General features: G+C 43.9%; 1 protein-coding gene across 1 annotated transcript in view; it reads right to left on the bottom strand.

Annotated features, from left to right (window-relative positions):
- Positions 1–311: 311 nt before the first annotated feature.
- LOC142583650 (uncharacterized) overlaps positions 312–19,661 on the bottom strand; it is a 33,621-nt gene continuing 14,271 nt past the window's right edge. Inside the window, exons 4-8 of the mRNA XM_075694142.1 lie at positions 19,061–19,217; positions 16,462–16,568; positions 7,646–7,790; positions 3,269–3,484; positions 312–470 (exon numbers count right to left, since the gene is read on the bottom strand). Of these exons, the coding sequence (XP_075550257.1) occupies positions 312–470; positions 3,269–3,484; positions 7,646–7,790; positions 16,462–16,568; positions 19,061–19,217 (784 nt within the window). The remainder of the gene's footprint in view (positions 471–3,268; positions 3,485–7,645; positions 7,791–16,461; positions 16,569–19,060; positions 19,218–19,661) is intronic.

Below are 19,661 nucleotides of genomic sequence, written 5' to 3'. Positions count from 1 at the left end.
AAAATTATAAAATGATGTTTGAAGTAAAAAAAACATACTAACGTACTAAATTTAGTAATTGGTTTGCCGAGCTATCCATAACTAAGAAACATGGCCCCAGCGTGTCAAAAACGCCTATGTGGCTTTTGCGCTGTTTCCCACGTTTTAATAAGCGTTTCGAGGTAATAAATTCTGTGTGTATATTATGATACGTTTGGCAATACAGAATTTAAGTCAAAGCCAAACACTTTCCTGTCAGTATACGCTATGATGCAGGCGCCTGTAGATAAAATCAAATAAGCGAAAAAATAAAATGGTACGATCCTCAACCATCACCAACTCCGCGCTAAATACTTGCTCACTTTCTTACGAAGGGAGGCCTCATTGTCGAAGGTGATCGTGAATCCTTTCACCTTGTCGTACGTGACCACGCTCTGGTATTGCTCACTGAAATTTATGTTCTTCTTATACTGCTCGGATTGTCCGCAAACCTGCAGATAGAAATAAAGGAGAACATCGAAACTATCAATTTTATGACGATGCCCATACAATAACTATATCGGAGCAAGGAGAGAGACAAAATACAATCAGCCACAGCAAAATAACAATAATAAACTAGTAATAAAAAGTCATGTTGGCTCAAGAGACACTCTTTCTTAAAGATTTCTTATCTCTTCTATTTGTATAAGTGCCTAGTCGAAGCTATGGTTTGAACGTTTGAACGAGATGTTTCAATTATTGCTTAATTCAGGTGCTTTGTTTATTTAAATCAATTCATCAATACCGGACATCCGAATTATCACACAATTTGAACGCAAGGAAGCAGTTTATGAACGATACACTAAATATGTACATTCTATACACATCCCGTTACTGTAGAACTATGTGCAAAAAAAAGAGAGAACATTCTGCGGACACAGGTAAGTCATTTCGGAAAAAAGAAAGTGTTCATAGGGATATGCAGTTTCTCCGTAATGGGTTCAGTAAAATGCAGCTGTGGAGATGGTTCGATCATGGCAGGTTGGTAACTACATCGTATTAATTTCTGCGCATCCTCTCGCACGTGCACGCGATTTGTGTGTACGAGAAGTGCAAGGTATAAGATGTAATAAGCAGGACATATCTTATTAATGTGACAGAATGGTAAGGGTTGTCTTGAAAGCTTTTTAACGTGATTTCAGTGCTAAATCCAAGACAAAACACGCAACTCGGACACCGACCAAGACCAAAACAAGATGAGAACCGGCACATTCGGCTAACTAGGTCACACTTGGTAACGAAGCGGGTGCCTTTCACTGCTCCTCTGAGTTGCCAGGAAAGAATGGCAGAGGCCAACAGCTGTTGTCTGAACTCTACAAAAAAACTTACTAATGTTCTTATGTCACCGCCAGAACCAGAAGCTTTGACGCTTAGCAACCACTTTCAAGCAGTAAATCACGTTGCGACTGGATGGCAAAAGGTGAACGATTGCGATACAGATTCTGAATATCATCATCCAACGTTTGTATACGTCATACAATTATGCTTGAGAAAGAAACGAGCTATTTGTTTCCGTCATACGTTTAGCCCTGCGCAGTAGTGAAATCAATTATTCGTGTATATCTTGAAATGAGCAAGCAGTTTGGCAATATCCTTTCCATTCCGAGCCGCTATGACTTAGGCGCGTGATGTGCTCGAGCATATAAGTACCTTCTTTTGAGAAGTATACCTGTCTGCTATGAATGAACTTAGTAGACCGGGAGTTTACTTGCCCGCCGGTCGGTTTTGCCTTCGATCTTTATCTTCTTCGGCATAATAAGGAATGAGAAGGATTGTCATCACAAATGGCATTACATTTGCTAGACATTTTAGACACAACGTAAATGGGGAACAAACAGAAGATGCATTAGCAAAAAAGACAGATGAAACCATTGTAAAAAAAATTGACCACCCTTCCACTATTGTGAAGAGGGGCGCAAGCGAAACTCGGAGTCCGCGGCTCTTCGTTATCCTAACGGCTCTGCCTCGCGCTCCTTCACGGCGAGAACGGTACGTTGACGACGATACATTTCTCGAGCGAGTTCCCGGCCGAACACCTGACGCGCGGCTCGCTTCTGCTGCCGTTCCTTCAACGCAGCCTGCTCTTCGGCAGAACGAAATGAACGCGGCCTCCCCATCTGACTGTGCATCTGCACTGGGGGAAAACCGCTGGCGCGAGGCGAGCGAACACGTGTTTGCGCCCTTTCCCTTCTCTTGAGGGAGGGGACGCCTGCGATTGGCTCACGCCTTGCGCTACGTCTATTTCTTCATGCACAGGGAACCGCGCTTTAAAGAGCACGCATGACGATCCGACAGTGGCTGAGTCGGTTAGCGTGGTGATCTCCTATGCCGGCAGATGGTGGTTCGAACCCGCATCCCGGCAAGATATCTTTGTTTTTGCTTGTCTTCAAGTTTTTTCGTACGGCAACACCAACACCGAGCACAACCGAGTGAGGCAACACAAGGTTCGCATGAGAATGGAAAGCGTGGTTTTCTTGCATTCGACAGCAGCAAGCGCGCACGTAAGTCATTCTTTCTTTAGGCAAATCGCTAGCGGAAATATATGCAAATGATTTACAACCAATTATCTATCAAACGGACTGATTCACAAACTAGCCGCGCAGCGTATCTGTTCAACCTATGCTATACTACTTAAGAAAGAATGGAACATTCCCAGGACAAGTTCCAGGCGCTGAAAGCAACGAAGCTGATGGTTACGTAGTCGACATGCGCAACACACATTTTTTTAAATATACATGCGTTTATTTATCAAACTGCTTTCCACGAAAGTTTGTTTTGCATAATCCCCGTGGTATCATCTCCCGCTGTGTTCCCGTCTTGCCTGCTTTTATGCGTGCGCTGTTTTCCAATTGTCGAGCATGCTGCAAGTATCTGCTCGACAGGCAATATTTGGGGCCGCGTTGCTATTTTGACGCTTTACGAGGCTTTGTGAAAAGCTTTTTCTTAATGATCGAATTGGCTTAAGAAATCGCGGTTCTGTTACTGTCATGCGCAAGCACATGACACGCGCCTCAGTTCATTATATTGACAATATCACCACACACACCCTTCAACTTAGTGCCGGCGAATGCGTACGGTCTTGTACGGTCTCGACTGGCCCAAGGCTCTTCACAAGATGGGCTTGTGCAGCAAAGGCATGCAGTTTACGTGGAGCAGGGAAACCAAAACGCTGAAGCAGCAGAAGGAAGCGGCTGTCCCAAGGCAAGTGCCAAAGCGCGGGTGGCATTTCGAGCGATTTACGCGGACATACCCGGACTGCTGGAGCGTCTTGCTGGTATTTCGCATCCCGTTTAGACCGGCCGCATTCGCGTAGCAGATCGAAGTTTCCGATGCCGACAATCGATCGGTCTCCTTCCGGCTTGGCTTTGTAGCGGCGCCCCTTGAGAGTCACCGAGACCTTCACGGGTATGTTACCCGTGAACTTGATTTTCTCCTCGATGCACCGACCCAGGGCTACACCGTCTTCCTGCGAGGCCAGGTCATTCTTTGTGTTCTTGCGGTCTTTCCAATAAAAAAAAGAACGACCTATAAGACCATTGAGGCATCAACGAGCTTCATAGCCAGCGAGAAACGTTATACGAGGTAGTTTTGTTAAGCATCGAGGTTTGTGAACTCCTGAATTAATGATGAAAAATTATATGAAAGTCCCGGCTTTATTACTCGTAGCCCTATCTAGCGAGTATGTCAATTTATATGAAGAAATGCAATGTGCAATATGTTAGCTACATTCGTAAGCGTAAATTACACGAAGTTGTCACAAAGAAAACACTGCCTTCCTTAATGCAAAGCAGCGAGAACTATAAAGTGATTATACTTAGCTCAACTACATCAGCTTACGTACTCCGCCAAGAGCCATGAGCTTAGACCGAAATACTGTACAGACTTACATTGGCGCCTCCTATACCCAAAGCGTCCACCTAACTTCTTTGGCTCCGCCGCTACTTCCTTTTTGCTTAATTATTTAGCTAGCTTATGCATGTCTACCCATTGCTACCAATCAGCTATTATTACAATATTATAACAATTACATGTGTTAAATTCTTTATTTTCCTTTTTTGTTACAACCTTGACGCTGCGACGTAACCATTTTTTTTTGTGTGTGTGCGGCTCACACAGTCATCTCTCTGAGACGCTATGATCCACGGTTCGAGTCACGGTCAGTATTTTTTTCTAACAGTACGAATATTCTACTATTACACCATTATAACGATTACACGTGTTAACGTGGCCAATTATGTTTTTATTTTGCAGATATAAGGTGTTAAAAGAAGGACCAATTTTGCTAGGGTGCTCGCCAAAGAATGCTTAAGCATTAAGAGCAATACATTTTGTTTACCTGCTATTTATTGCTTGGTTAACTGAACTGACCCTTCGTTAAGTGTGACTTCGCTTTTTGACATCGATTCGACCGCGCCGAGATAGTGATGCGCTATCACCAGAGCCGTATCACGTGATTAGCCGAATGCCTCTTCAGGCAGAACATATTTCTGGTAACTATTAATAAGAATAGAAAAAAGTATGAGTCGGACGTCCGATTGCTGAGCGCCAGTTCCGACTGTGAGAAGCTCGTCCGTTGTCACCAATACTAAATAGCTGTGAAAAAAAAATGACAATGACAAAAGACGGAGTTCGTCATGTAGGCAAACCAATAGCTCTGTTAACTCATGCTCCTCTGACACATCCAATTTCAAAAACCATTCAAATCAAAGATCATTGGAATATGCAAGCATGGTTGACCGTTTAGCGAGAACGTGTGGTGGTACGCTAATGGAGCCAGTGGTAATCAATGGTTCTTTGATTAGTTTGTTTTTGCAAAGCTTGCGTATTATTAGATCTTGGCGTTGAGCGCGGGAGTTGGCCGACGTTGAGGAGTATTTTGAGAACTGAAGGTGTATTTGCATTATTTACACTAATAACACAAAGTAATGAACAGTCATTAAGTCATGGACGGCCGGCAGCAAAGCGGACGCTGCGGCCCGTGGCACGTAGAACGAACGAATGAAAGAAGGAAGGAAGGTAGGAAGGAAGGAAGGAAGGAAGGAAGGAAGGAAGGAATGAATGAATGTCTCTTTTTCTTGTCTCTCGCTTTTAACCCCTTTGGACTCTCGGGTTCACGTAATTTTCGGCGAATCGTCGATCAAGCTCAGGTGTCCTCATTTTTCTTCAATGGCAGGCGCCCGTACAAGTACCGTCACATTCGGCCCTGGTCGCACCAAGGGCTCCACTGTCCGATGGCTGACTTGCCACCGGCATTGCCTCCTGGCCTGCAAGCGCTCAGCTGGGGGAGACTGGTTGCTCTCGAACGACCTTTCAGAGCTGCAAAACAGCTTTGCTCGGGACCAAGATCATCTACCTCGAACCATGCCAGGCTCCCGTTGCACTTTCGGGAAGAGTCAAGCAGGAGGGGAGGAGGGCAGAGACAATAGCTTGACGTGCGGCGCATGAGGTGGGGGTCGCCAACCTGTCTCACGGGTCCGGCAACGTGGTGGACGCACCCCTGCGCACCATAATTGGAATGCCACGGCGATTGGATGTGGTTGGTGCGCCTGAGTGATGCCAGGAAAAGGGTCCGTATCCAACGGTATGTAGCGGATATTAGTCAAGCTGTCACAGTGGAGCAGTACCTGCCTTGCTTGCTTTGTTGGGGTTTCCAAGCTTCATTTCGGTTTAGCATGCCCAGACTGGTGAATCAGTTAAAGAGACATCAGACATTGCGAGACACAGATCTTGGTTTGAGACTGGGTTGTTTGGTATTTCATGTTACTGCAAATCACAGTGGACACCAGGACAAACACATGAAAAGGACGTTTGTCTTCGTCTTTTATTGTCTGTCCTGGGGGGCGCTTTTTCTTGTGGCACCAGTGGTCTATTTTCACGAAATCAAACTGCCGATTTGGTCGAAGCACACTACAGCCGCAGTGGTCAACCACGAAGCGAACTCGTGTCTTTGAAATCACTGTTACTGTTTTGTTTTTCGGAAAAAAAAAACAAGGAAATCTAGTCAAAGGGAGCATTATGATTCATAAGAAAGCCGAGAGGCCATCTCAAAGCGGTAAGCTCCACCTTTCAGAAGGAACGGTGAGTCGGGATGGAAAAGGGATGTCTACAAGGACGACGTTGGTTGGGTGGAACATGATAATACCAAGAGTGCAGGGCCAATAATTTTCAACATCTAGAAAACTGCGTGGATATTTGCTCAAGTGAGTTTATGAAAAGTAATATTCAAGGCCTTAACGGTGCGAAGCAACAGGCTATATAGAAGCCGTTACGGGGACGCCCGCAATTATTTTGACCATGCGTAGTTTTTTGACGTGCACCCGAAGCTCGGTGCTCGAGAGCTTTTACCTCCGGCAATCCGGTTCTTAATTAATCGTAATATTGCCGCACCGATGAAGTCTTTTAGCCACAAATATCTCTTCATTAAAACCTGAAGGTTATTCCAAGACATGTAAGACAATAAACCTTTATAGAAGCTATTCTAATTCTAAACTAGAGATATGCGTGATGAACCACACAACTCATTGTCTCTAAACAGAGAATACGCATTGTAAGCACTGCACCCGTAGTAGGATTTTTTCATCAGCGTCTATCTCGACACACTCTTACTCGGCTGAACAAGAGGATCCATTGCAGTTTCCTACCTAACAAAACGTGCCATTTACACAAGGGTCAAGGAAAGGGTGATTGGATGTCGTTGTTTGCTGTTTTCTGTCCTAAATAGGTAGTAACAGCAAAAAATAGTAAAATTAATAGGCCAGCACAGAACTTAGCACCCCATAACATAGCATACTCAGAATGCGACTGTGACGTCTCGACAGCTATGCTTGCTTGTGTCACGGCCGACTTCGAACACCCTCATTTATCAAAGTGACCTCATATCTTTCATGATTATGTGCACAATGTGACCCACTCGCGTGTGATCAACACATCTCGATCTTTCTGTTAGATACTGCCAATGTTGGTGAAGTCTGCCTATACTGTTGTAAATAAATGCGCGATCGATCTTGAGATCGAATATATGTCGTCTAACACAGCAGCCCAATTGTATCACAATTTGACGTGACGACATACATGCTTCTGTAGTGCCAAAGTAGCTTTTTGAAACGCGTGACACCTGCGTCACGTGCAAGTTCCTCGTATTCTTACGTCGTGGCAGCTGGCGCTTTGAGATGCTGCGTGACAATGCACTGGCTTGGCAGCCTATACATTTGTAAAAGAAACGTAATACCTACAAAGGACGTGCAGTCGGCCTATAATGCTATTGCATTAAAAGAGCAACGCCTCCCTCAAGCGCTGCCACTTGCTACGACGTAAGAGAATCTGAAGCAGAAAATTCGTGATGCTTGGTTGCGGCCCATTTTCTACTATTTCTTTTTTTTCCTAACGAGCGTCTATTCGGAGAAAACAGTGATCTGATATTCCAGAAGTATTTTATACCTATTTATGACGTATGCAACCCCGGCTTCCACTTTAGGCCCCAAAAGAAGACACCACCCTCGAGCAGATTCGGCGTTCTATACCCATTGGAAGGAACAAATTGCAAATGTAGGCTCCTGTACCCACCGCACTAGGAGAGTCAACTCTCCATAAAACAATCGAAGCAAAGGCGCCGGGAAGTGGTACTCACGAATAAGTGGCCGTAGCCAATATCTTTCAGCACCTGTCGCTGAACGCCGTACAGATTTGGCGGAAGGATGCGGCACCCGTAAATGTGCCGATCGGGGTAGGATATGTGGCCCAAGATTATTATTGCCGATGGTTTGAACTCTTGCCTGCACAGCAGCAGAAACAGCGCATCGATGAGCATTACCCTACGTTATCCCACACCGGACTGTGGAGGCCGACATCGAGATATGCTTTTTATCACGCTACACTGTTTAAGTGCGCCAGTGTAGTTGATCTATATCTCTTTAATGCACGAGAGTTTCCTACAGTCAACAAATGAAAAACGTTTTTTTTTCTGGTGTTTTGGTAATGAGTATGAAGTTTCTGGCTAAATATCTTCAGCTGACACTGAATGGCATGCAGCAAGCGCCATTTATTGGGCTGCAGAAGAAACAGAGGGCCATGAAAAAGCTTGGCATGCTATTCGCTTTCCTTTGAAAGTTCAGTCGGAGGAGACACATATGCCAGATATCCGGCTACAACGGTAACACACCGGTAACGTAAAGCAAACGCAATGCACATCCATGGCTACGTATGACGACAACAGTTCAGCACAATGCGTTGGTGGGCTAGTTGGTGCGAATCTATGAATACTTTGTTTAGCGCAAAACCACAGACACAAGAAAGACGACCCAGGACAAGGCACTACTCTCAACTGACATGATTTTATTGCGTCACTCCTTTATAGACGTCACTCCTTTTATAAAGGAGTGACGCAATGAAATGATGTCAGTTGAGAGTAGCGCCTTGTCCTGGGGGGAGGGGGGGGTCGTCTTTCTTGCGTCTGTCGTTTTGCGCTAAACAAAGTATTCATGGACGACAACAGTCTTGTTCAAGTTTCAAACGAAGCCATAGAGGGCTTGGTGGGGAAACTCACTTCCAATCTTCTTATGGTGTTACTCCCAAATTGCTGAACAATATTCTACAAAATATTTTCTTTTTTCATTGAATGTGCTTACAATCGGTACAGTTTGCAGAATTGCTGAACATTTCCTTGTTCTTCGATCTAAAGCAAATTGTTAACGACGCAACAAGAGGTGACTGACTTGGTCTTTCACGGTTCAAATATTTATCAGTGTGGTTTTGAATGTGATATTTTTGATGGACAGGCCGCCAGACAGGCCGCCATTGGAATATGAACCTGGCAACGTTTAACGCTAGAACGTTATCTAGTGAGGCGAGTCTAGCAGTGCTATTGGAGGAATTAGAGGGAAGTAAATGGGATATAATAGGGCTCAGTGAGGTTAGGAGGACGAAAGAAGCATATACAGTGCTAAATAGCGGGCACGTCCTGTGCTACCGGGGCTTAGCGGATAGAAGAGAACTAGGAGTCCGATTCCTGATTAATAAGAATGTAGCTGGTAACATACAGGAATTCTATAGCATTAACGAGAGGGCGGCAGGTCTTGTTGTGAAACTTAATAAGAGGTACAAAATGAAGATTGTACAGGTCTACGCCCCTACATCCAGTCATGATGACCAGGAAGTCGAAAACTTCTATGAAGACGTGGAATCGGCGGTGGGGAGAGTGAAAACTAAATACACTATACCAATGGGCGACTTTAATGCCAAGGTAGGCAAGAAGCAGGCTGGAGACAAGGCAGTGGGGGAATTTGGCATAGGCACTAGGAATAGCAGGGGAGAGTTATTAGTAGAGTTTGCGGAAAAGAATAATATGAGGATAATGAATACCTTCTTCCGCAAGCGGGATAGCCGAAAGTGGACGTGGAGGAGCCCGAACGGCGAGACTAGAAATGAAATAGACTTCATACTCTGCGCTAACCCTGGCATCATAAATGATGTGGACGTGCTCGGCAAGGTGCGCTGCAGTGACCACAGGATGGTAAGAACTCGAATTAGCCTAGACCTGAGGAGGGAACGGAAGAAACTGGTACATAAGAAGCCGATCAATGAGTTAGCGGTAAGAGGGAAAATAGAGGAATTCCAGATCAAGCTACAGAACAGGTATTCAGCTTTAACTCAGGAAGAGGACCTTAGTGTTGAAGCAATGAACGACAATCTTGTGGGCATCATTAAGGAGTGTGCAATGGAAGTCGGTGGTAACTCCGTTAGGCAGGATACCAGCAAACTATCGCAGGAGACGAAAGATCTGATCAAGAAACGCCAATGTATGAAAGCATCTAACCCTACAGCTAGAATAGAACTGGCAGAATTTTCGAAGTTAATCAACAAGCGTAAGACAGCTGACATAAGGAAGTATAATATGGATAGAATTGAACATGCTCTCAGGAGCGGAGGAAGCCTAAAAACAGTGAAGAAGAAACTCGGAATTGGCAAGAATCAGATGTATGCGTTAAGAGACAAAGCCGGCAATATCATTACTAATATGGATGAGATAGTTCAAGTGGCTGAGGAGTACTACAGAGATTTATACAGTACCAGTGGCACCCACGACGATAATGGAAGAGAAAATAGTCTAGAGGAATTCGAAATCCCGCAGGTTACGCCGGAAGAAGTAAAGAAAGCCTTAGGAGATATGCAAAGGGGGAAGGCAGCTGGGGAGGATCAGATAACAGCAGATTTGTTGAAGGATGGTGGACAGATTGTTCTAGAGAAACTGGCCACCCTGTATACGCAATGCCTCATGACCTCGAGCGTACCGGAATCTTGGAAGAACGCTAACATAATCCTAATCCATAAGAAAGGGGACGCCAAAGACTTGAAAAATTATAGACCAATCAGCTTACTGTCCGTTGCCGACAAAGTATTTACTAAGGTAATTGCAAATAGAATCAGGAACACCTTAGACTTCTGTCAACCAAAGGACCAGGCAGGATTCCGTAAAGGCTACTCAACAATAGACCATATTCACACTATCAATCAAGTGATAGAGAAACGTGCAGAATATAACCAACCCTTATATATAGCTTTCATTGATTACGAGAAAGCGTTTGATTCAGTCGAAACCTCAGCAGTCATGGAGGCATTACGGAATCAGGGTGTAGATGAGCCATATGTAAAAATACTGGAAGATATCTACAGCGGCTCCACAGCCACCGTAGTCCTCCATAAAGCAAGCAACAAAATCCCAATAAAGAAAGGCGTCAGGCAGGGAGATACGATATCTCCAATGTTATTCACAGCGTGTTTACAGGAGGTATTCAGAGACCTGGATTGGGAAGAATTGGGGATAAAAGTTAATGGAGAATACCTTAGTAACTTGCGATTCGCTGATGATATTGCCTTGCTTAGTAACTCAGGGGACCAATTGCAAAGCATGCTCACTGACCTGGACAGGGAAAGCAGAAGAGTGGGTCTAAAAATTAATATGCAGAAAACTAAAGTAATGCTTAACAGTCTCGGGAGAGAACAGCAATTTACAATAGGCAGCGAGGCACTGGAAGTCGTAAGGCAATACATCTACTTAGGGCAGGTAGTGACGGCGGATCCGGATCATGAGACGGAAATAATCAGAAGAATAAGAATGGGCTGGAGTGCGTTTGGCAGGCATTCCCAAATCATGAACAGCAGGTTGCCGTTATCCCTCAAGAGAAAAGTATATAATAGCTGTGTCTTACCAGTACTCACCTACGGGGCAGAAACCTGGAGGCTTACGAAAAGGGTTCTACTCAAATTGAGGACGACACAACGAGCTATGGAAAGAAGAATGATAGGTGTAACGTTAAGGGATAAGAAAAGAGCAGATTTGGTGAGGGAACAAACGCGAGTTAATGACATCTTAGTTGAAATCAAGAAAAAGAAATGGGCATGGGCAGGACATGTAATGAGGAGGGAAGATAACCGATGTTCAAAAAGGGTTACGGACTGGATCCCAAGGGAAGGGAAGCGTAGCAGGGGGCGGCAGAAAGTTAGGTGGGCGGATGAGATTAAGAATGTTGCAGGGATGGCATGGCAACAATTAGTACATGACCGGGGTTGTTGGAGAAGTATGGGAGAGGCCTTTGCCCTGCAGTGGGCTTAACCAGGCTGATGATGATGATGATGATTTTTGATGGAATTTCGGACCACAAGACTGTGGTAGTTACTACTATTAACTGTCCTGTTTTCGCGCCCCTGTCGGCTTTCACCACATTTCCTTATTTCACTCGCGCTGACGATATTGCTATCACCGATTTTCTTGCTTCTTCGTTCGATGCATTTCACACGATTAGTCACATGGGTGACATCAACGAACTAGTCAGCAAATTTGAAACTGTTGTCAGTGACTGCGTGCAACGTTTTGTTCCGCTGAAATCAAAGAAAAAAACTTCAAAGTACCCTGAATGACACGTGATATCCTTCACGTGGGTCGACACTATATTTATAGATTTTTCCAAGGCTTTCGATACCGTACTGCATTCTAATCACTTAATAAAGCTTAAGATGATCTTGAAAAATTCTCACTTGGTTAGTTGGATTGCCAGTTTCCTTTCTTATCGGTCATAATTCGTATGTTATAATTCAACTAATTCTTCTTCTGTTGACGTGTCATCTGGTGTACCCCAAGGGTCGGTTCTTGGTCCTCTACTATTTCTACTATACATTAATGACTTACCTCGAAACGTCACTTCACACATACGCCTTTATGTGGACGACTGTGTTTTGTATCGCGTGATTAACACACCAGAAGATCATCTTGAACTAAATTCCTCATTTGTCAGCTTCTGTACATGGTACAACACTTGGCAAGTGAAAATAAATTTTACTAAAACTGTGATGTCATTTTCGAATAGTGCCTCTCCTTCATTGATCATTTACACTTTCAACGACTTATCCTTGCACAGGGTCTCAGAATACAAGTATCTTGGCGTCATATTTACCACTAACATGTCCTGGTCAAAACACATCAATTTTATGTGCACTAAAGCACTTCGGAAGCTCGGTTATTTGAGGCGCAATTTCAACAATACTCCAAAGGAAACTAAGTTACTAATGTATAAAACTTTAATTCGCCCAATCCTAGATTATGCTTCTCCTGTCTGGAACCCTCATAAGGAGTGCGACATTAACTCCATTGAGAGCATACAACGAAAATCTATTAGGTTCACATATCGTCGCTATGATCACTATATTTCACCCTCTCGTGCCCTATATTCTTATAGCCTAACCCCTTTATCCATACGCCGTCACATTGAGTCATTGAAGTTTCTGCATGGCATCATCAGTGTTTCTTATCGTGTCTCATATCCCATATATATTCCTTCAGACATTCCTCGGGTAAGTAGGAGTCACCAGAGCCTTATTTTAAGCCTTACTTAGCTCGATCTAATAAATTTAAATACAGCTTTTTCCCACATACTATTGAATTCTGGAACTTAATTGCCGGAACAATTAGGTCACTACCATTAAACGATATCCTGTTAAAAGTTAACCACAGCTGATTTTATGTATTTTCTTGTTGTTACAGTGTATTGACTCATTCTCATTTTTGTACTGACTCCCACTGTTGCTGTTATTTTGAGTTTCATTTCTGTAAACTGCGTTATTTCTTGTGAATTTTTAATATGTTATTGTTTACTTGTTTTTTTGTATGACTTCTTTTTGTCTAACCCACTCCTGCAATAGCCCCATAAAGGGGCTGCAGTATGTATAAATAAAAATAAATAAATTTACATGAAAAATGATATACGCGGTAGCTGTTGCTTTACAATCTGTTTCTTATTCCTTCGAACACATTTTTAATAAGCTATCAAAGTTACTCGAATTACGTTACTGCAGATTGTGTGCCCAGGCAGACATCATTGGCAAGACATATTCAAGCAATCAATTCATTAAAAAAACAAATTACTATAATTAAATTATCAATTGAAAACATTACGGCGCATCTTTTTATTGGAAAGTTGAAGGAAACCGCCACGAAGGTCTAGTTTTGGTTTTCAACATTTCAAAACGGCCGTGTAAGCCGTAATAATTGGCCCCAAATTATACGTTGAATGCACCTGATTACGCATTTCATATAGCATGGTGGTGTAAGAGGATGCCAGGTGATAAGGCTCGATAAAGCGGTCCTTCTAGCCCCTGCTGCTGAAGTGACTATGCATTCACTCAGGAGATTCGCGCCGCGCCAATCAATTAAAGATCACAGATAGAGGAAAATGCGATGGCAGCTTTTTTATTACGCCTCTCTGCTACATCAAAATAAGGTTGCACTGCGGGGCGCACTTCGCATTGCTGTATGAGTAATCGGGTTAATTCAAGGAATAGTTTGAAGCCAAACACTTAGGCTTACATGACTGTTTCGAAACACCTAACTACAGTGTTATGGCGATTTGCTTAAACTTTCTAATATAAACATGTGCAGTAAAGATTGTCGCTGTGACACTAAATATCTTAATTAGTTTAATTCGCAAATTGATTGTTTCGGTTCTTCGTGCAAATAATATCAGCCTAGGCGTTTAATTAATCTCTTGTGACCTGGTTCGAGTGACTTTGATGGGCTTTCTATAAAAATTCACCGCAGTAAAAATAAAACAACGTCCTCATTGAAGCGAGAAGAGCAAAAGCTATTTCCCACGCCAGAGAAATGGTATGCGTTCTTAATTTTGGTCATGAGTCACCTTCGATATCTGGGGTAGTTGTTCGAGTGTGTGGATCAAGATCCGTTACTGTGGAGGCCAAAGACGTTGCCCACATTTGTGGGCACACGCATCGATTTCATTGGCACAAGGGCACAAGACATTGAGACTTCCAGGTTCCATTACCTTTGGCAATTCAATTTCCTGAAAGAACGAAACTCACAGACCCCAACAAGCCTGACCCCAACAAGCCGTAAGCCAGTGTCTTGACCTACGGAAGTACAACACGACAGTTCTCTGGATGCTGCTCAAGAGCTCTCTTCTAACGGCATCACACAAGTTGTCCGGAAAACAGCACGCGAGAATGCTACACGTTACGCCATACGCATGACGAAAACTAAACTTTTTTCACCACTGACGTTTAACTAGAACGTGGTAAAATCATATGTTTTCAAAGAAAACGAGGACGACTGGCTGCCGACCTTTGGGCTTTGTTCTCTGTTACAATAGTAAATGAGTTTTATTGGCAATAAGCGTCCGTTGCTAATGGGTTTTAAGCTGAAAACGACAGGAGGCCCTGTGTAGGGGGCAACATATTCATGTTCACCATTTGGGTTTCTTCCAACCCTGAAATGCCTGACGTGGTATATATGCTACACTGACGCCTCTTAGTTTTAAACTTAAGTCCTTAAACTTAAATTTTGAGTGCGCTATCACTTATGCACGCGAATTATTTTTTCCGGTTCTGTACGTTATAGACATGGATGAAATCAGGAATGTTGATCTTCGGATAAATTGAGAGAGAGAGAGAGAGAGAGAGAGAGAGAGAGAGAGAGAGAGAGAGAGAGAGAGAGAGAAGTCATAAGAGAAGGGCAGTGAGGTTAACCAGTGCGAGCCCCTGCGCTGGGGAAGGGGGGGGGTTGATTGAAAGCGGAGAAGGAAAAGTTTACACTTTGCACTGGTACACACACAATCGAGCGTTCATAACCGCATACCCCGTGTGGCTTCATTTCCCTTGAATAAGCTCAGTATTACTACACACGACGAGTTGCCGAAGGCAGCACCACGTTTGACGTGATGCCCGACGTAAGTAAGTACAGCTTTTCCTTTCCTCATAATGTCTACAACTAATATTTAACTTGCGCGCGTTCTCTGCGCTGATGATTTCATCCTCCTTACGAAAGACACACCAAAAGCCTAGATGCGCAATATGACTACATCTCATTGTTCTGATCTTGAAGACTCATTAGAAATTCACAAACCTTCGTCCCACCACCATGAAAAATAAATTCTAGGGTTTAGACCACAGTTTGATAGTGATCCACGGCACAGTGGAGGACTACATTGGAAAACTATTACGATTCCTTTTCGTTCCCTGATGCAGTTTCTTAAAGTAGTCCCCCATGCAGTCCCCCAATGTGTTGCCTTCAGTGCTTTCGCAGTAGCCCCCGGAAGTGTTGCGGGCTCCCCAATTTTTGCAACACGCAATTGAGACAAGCCAATGCGCGCGCCCTTTTATATACAAGATATGAGCCATCTCCCGTGACGTCACGAACCACTAGGCGCACCGCGCCACAGGTGCATCAAGCCCCCCCCCCCATCTTGTGACGTCACGAAGCGCTAGGCAATCCGCGCGATCTAGGCGCTCCTTCGTATCGCCGACAACGCCTGCGGGTGCGGGGTATAGTTAACACCTCTGGCTCTCACTGCAAAGCTTCCTGCGGGTCGCCTAGGTTCGAATCCGAATTATCTTTTTAAATCTTAGTTTTATATTCCTAGATATGTCGACATAAGCACTTTCCATACATTGTCACATTTTTTTTCTATACTCTACATTGATCTCATACATACTATGCTTACAGTTTAGCGGTCCTGTCATAAATGTGCCACTTTCGCCGGACCCCGGCAAAAGGCCCAATGACCCAAGTATTGCTTTTCCACTAAAAATGTATCAACCCACCGTGATAGCCTGATGGCCTTGCGTTGCAAAGTTCGAGGTATTGCTCTCAATCCCGGCTGCGACAGCCGTCTTTCGATGGCGGCGAAATGCAAAAACGCTCGTTGATGCTAGGATTAATGTGCGAGTTGAAGACCACCAACTGGTCATAATTTATCAGCAGTCCCGCACTGAGACGTGCCTCTTTATCATATCGTGGTTTTGGAAAGCCAAACCCAATCAAGAAACTTTTTTTTTTGATGCCGCCGTTACGAGCAAGTGTTTGCTTTGTGTCCCGATGCGATGACTATACGCTTTGCGCTTACTTTGTATCACTGAAAAAAAAAATGACACGCTTTGTCTCACCCGCTTATATCGAAAATTGTCTGGCAAGTGGTCTTGACCTTGCTGTAGAGGCCCAGCACCGTAAAGCCGGTCTTGCCTGTCACCTCCTTGACTACTTTCGTCACAGCCTGCGGAACATGGAGCCATCTTAACACACTGTTCGTGCAGAACCGAGGCATAGCTGATAATTTTCTGTAACTATATTGGCATCTTTTTTCTTAGAAATATTTCATGCAGCGATGTCTCGTTTAGAATTTCTGCTCACAGCAACGAATAATGAACAAAGCGTAACTTGACACTCACGTGTTTCTTCTGCTCCTTCCTCTAGGTCGTTCTCGTTTTGGAGGTACTAAGCAAGATGCTTAGGCTGACGAAGACATGCATGGTTCCCTTAACTTCAGCCACACCTGCCCCGAGTGCAAACAACCCGCACTAACCTCCGCGAAACGACTGTTGTGGGAACCATGCAGACGAAAGTACTCGTGTTCCTGCCGTGTTTTCCTCTGTGCCTTGTTTGTAGTTGCTCATTTATTTCATCGCGGTAACTACCTCTAGCCAAGCGCTGAGAAAATTGTAATATTTCACATTAGATTTGTTTTAGTAAAAAGAATTCCACTTCCAATTTGGTCATGCTCTATTTTATCTTAAACAACCTTTCTATATTATTCCTTTCTTTTTTGGCGCCTGATATGTACTAACAAAACAAATACTATACTTTTGGCTGCTTCATTGCCAACGTTACCCTTCAAAACATGTGGCAGCCGGCACCATCGGCTTTGATCAGAAATAATAGGTGGTGAAAGAAACCGTAACGTATACAAGTTCTCAAAAGTCATCATCAAAATAATATATAACAATATATAACAGCACTAACTTTGTGCTCTGCTTGAGGCGGACACATCGAGCTGTACTATCTAGACCACACAAGGACAATGCGTTTGGACCCAGAATTTCGTACAACTCTAGTTAAGTTCTCGTTGTCTAACGGGACGTTATAACGCGTAATTGTGATGAGCACTAACATATTTTTGTCCTTTCCTGTATGAAACTGCAAAGACTAAATTGTAACAGTACAAACTACAGCCAAGGTGAATAAATTCAGTACCCGTAAGGCGACCCGTCCGAACAGTGACTTTTCTGGAGTGAGATTTTATTAAGAAAAGAATACTCAATTTAGCAAGTTCTATCACTTACTTTCAAACATTTCCTACTATAAAGCATTCACGTTAGTTTTCATTCGTTTCTTGCGGGCAGACATTCCTGCATGATGTCCAGATGATTCTACCTTCTCGCTTACATCTGGCGGTTAACAAAGCTAAAACTGCTTGTCTCTATTTAAACATGCTTTGAAATTTGGAGGTAGCACATATCTCGCGCGCTTTTTGATGGAGTGTGAGATCAGTATACTGATGTAGTGTAAAGGTATAATCGTCTTTTTGAAGTTAGTGTTCCAGCCAGAAAGATGACGTGCCGCTCAAACGTGAAACACCATTGGAAATCGGTAGAAAGTTTCCTTCGTCATTTCTGTAAAAACAAAACACTCTCTCAGTGATTCTAGCGTTCGACTTGCACCCCTGTTGAAACCTACAAAACCTAAGCTTGCAATACTCTATAACTGTCAGTTTTTAGCTTCTCGTCATCGTGTTTCGGCACAACCAAAATGCAAGGCACAGCACACGGATGGACTCGACCATCACAACGTTTGTCCTCATAGCTTGTACCTTCCTCCTGCTATACTGCATTTACGTTGTGCCACGTCCCCATGGAATGCCTCCAGCCAGCCATATTCATCACATTTATTGGCTACTCTTCGTTGGCTCTTGGTCCTACATGGAACAACCACGAAGGTAATAGAACCAGTACAAACAATTTATAGTTGTCGCCCTTTTTTTTTTGTTTTCCTGCCCTGTATATTGATTCAAGCATTCTAACACTTTGCTCGTTCTGTCATACTTCCATGATATTAACTTTTTGTCGCTATGGGTGTTACGGCCGTACGTGCAGAATAAGAAAAGTTGGAGGACGGTTAAGCTTCGGTTTTAAAGATGGAATGCGATAGCTTTCAAATATCCCTGACTGCTTCTCACGCTTCCCAGCCACTGCAGCTTATGTAACCGTAATGTTTACCGGAAAACACTGTCGGCGAATGCTATACACGAATGCACGCGCATTCTGGTAGAAACGCGGCCTTTTGCGAGGGCAGGAAATACGCGGAGGCGAGCGCCATCTGCAGGTCTCGCAAGGAATGGGGCGCGCTGGTCTGAGAATGGTAGAAACGCTGGAAAAGAGGGTTTGAGTTTCGGCATAACAAAATTTTTTTCTCTTATATTCAAATTACAATCCGACGCTAGCATGTCTGTAGGTTGTATGAGTCGTACTCTACAATTTTCTGACGCATTTTTCTTTTCGAAATTGAGTTAGCTCAGTAACATCTCTGCGCTACACGGAGGGCCTGCGTGGTTGGGCATGCGAGGTTCGGAGTGCTTTTTCGCGTAAAGATGGTCGACGCGGGACGCGGAACGCTGACGGCGCCGCCGGATTTTCTGCGGCATTAGTTTTTAACACTGTCGCGTTAAAGCAAACCGTACTACTACAAGTAGGAGTCCGTGCTGGCAAATACCTTGAGGGCACTCAGAGCTTCTTGGATGTTCTGTACGGACGACCGTGAATGATCTATTGTTAGGAAGCCGTAGTCGAGGACGTTCTGGTCGCCCATTTCTTTAATTTTCTTCTTCCCCCTCGGCAGGAGCAGGTGATCGCTGAAGGCTCGCACGTTGCTGCCACGAAGAAAGTGTGTCATTAAAATTCGGTAAGCTGCGGCATTTCCAGGACGTTCTAAGTGAATCGCCCTCAACATATAGCAAAAAGCTGACGCTAGCCTTATCAAGGAATGAAATAAAAACTCTTGTAACTCTGTGGCTTTTTCCAAATGCGTTCTTTGACATCAGCGAACTTGAGCTTAATTTTAATTGGTGGTCATGGTATATTTCACAATTGTGCATCGCACGGGGGTGAAACATTTTTTTCTTGATTTTAAGTCAGACAGCTACACAAAGGAGAGCGTTTTGGTACGTGACGACACTGAAAAGAGAACGCGCCATCCATATCAGTCAGCCTGCTGCACTGAATGCAGCTAATTTCTGATCAGATTTTTTTTTTCATGTAAAGGACTTTGTAACTCGTACTACATATGCCACGGACAACTAGGTATATTCCAGACG

The sequence above is a fragment of the Dermacentor variabilis genome, chromosome 5 (genome assembly GCF_050947875.1).
Source record: "Dermacentor variabilis isolate Ectoservices chromosome 5, ASM5094787v1, whole genome shotgun sequence".
Taxonomy (NCBI): domain Eukaryota; kingdom Metazoa; phylum Arthropoda; class Arachnida; order Ixodida; family Ixodidae; genus Dermacentor; species Dermacentor variabilis.
The sequence above is the reverse complement of the archived record's forward strand: the minus strand, read 5'-3'. Positions and strand labels throughout refer to the sequence as shown.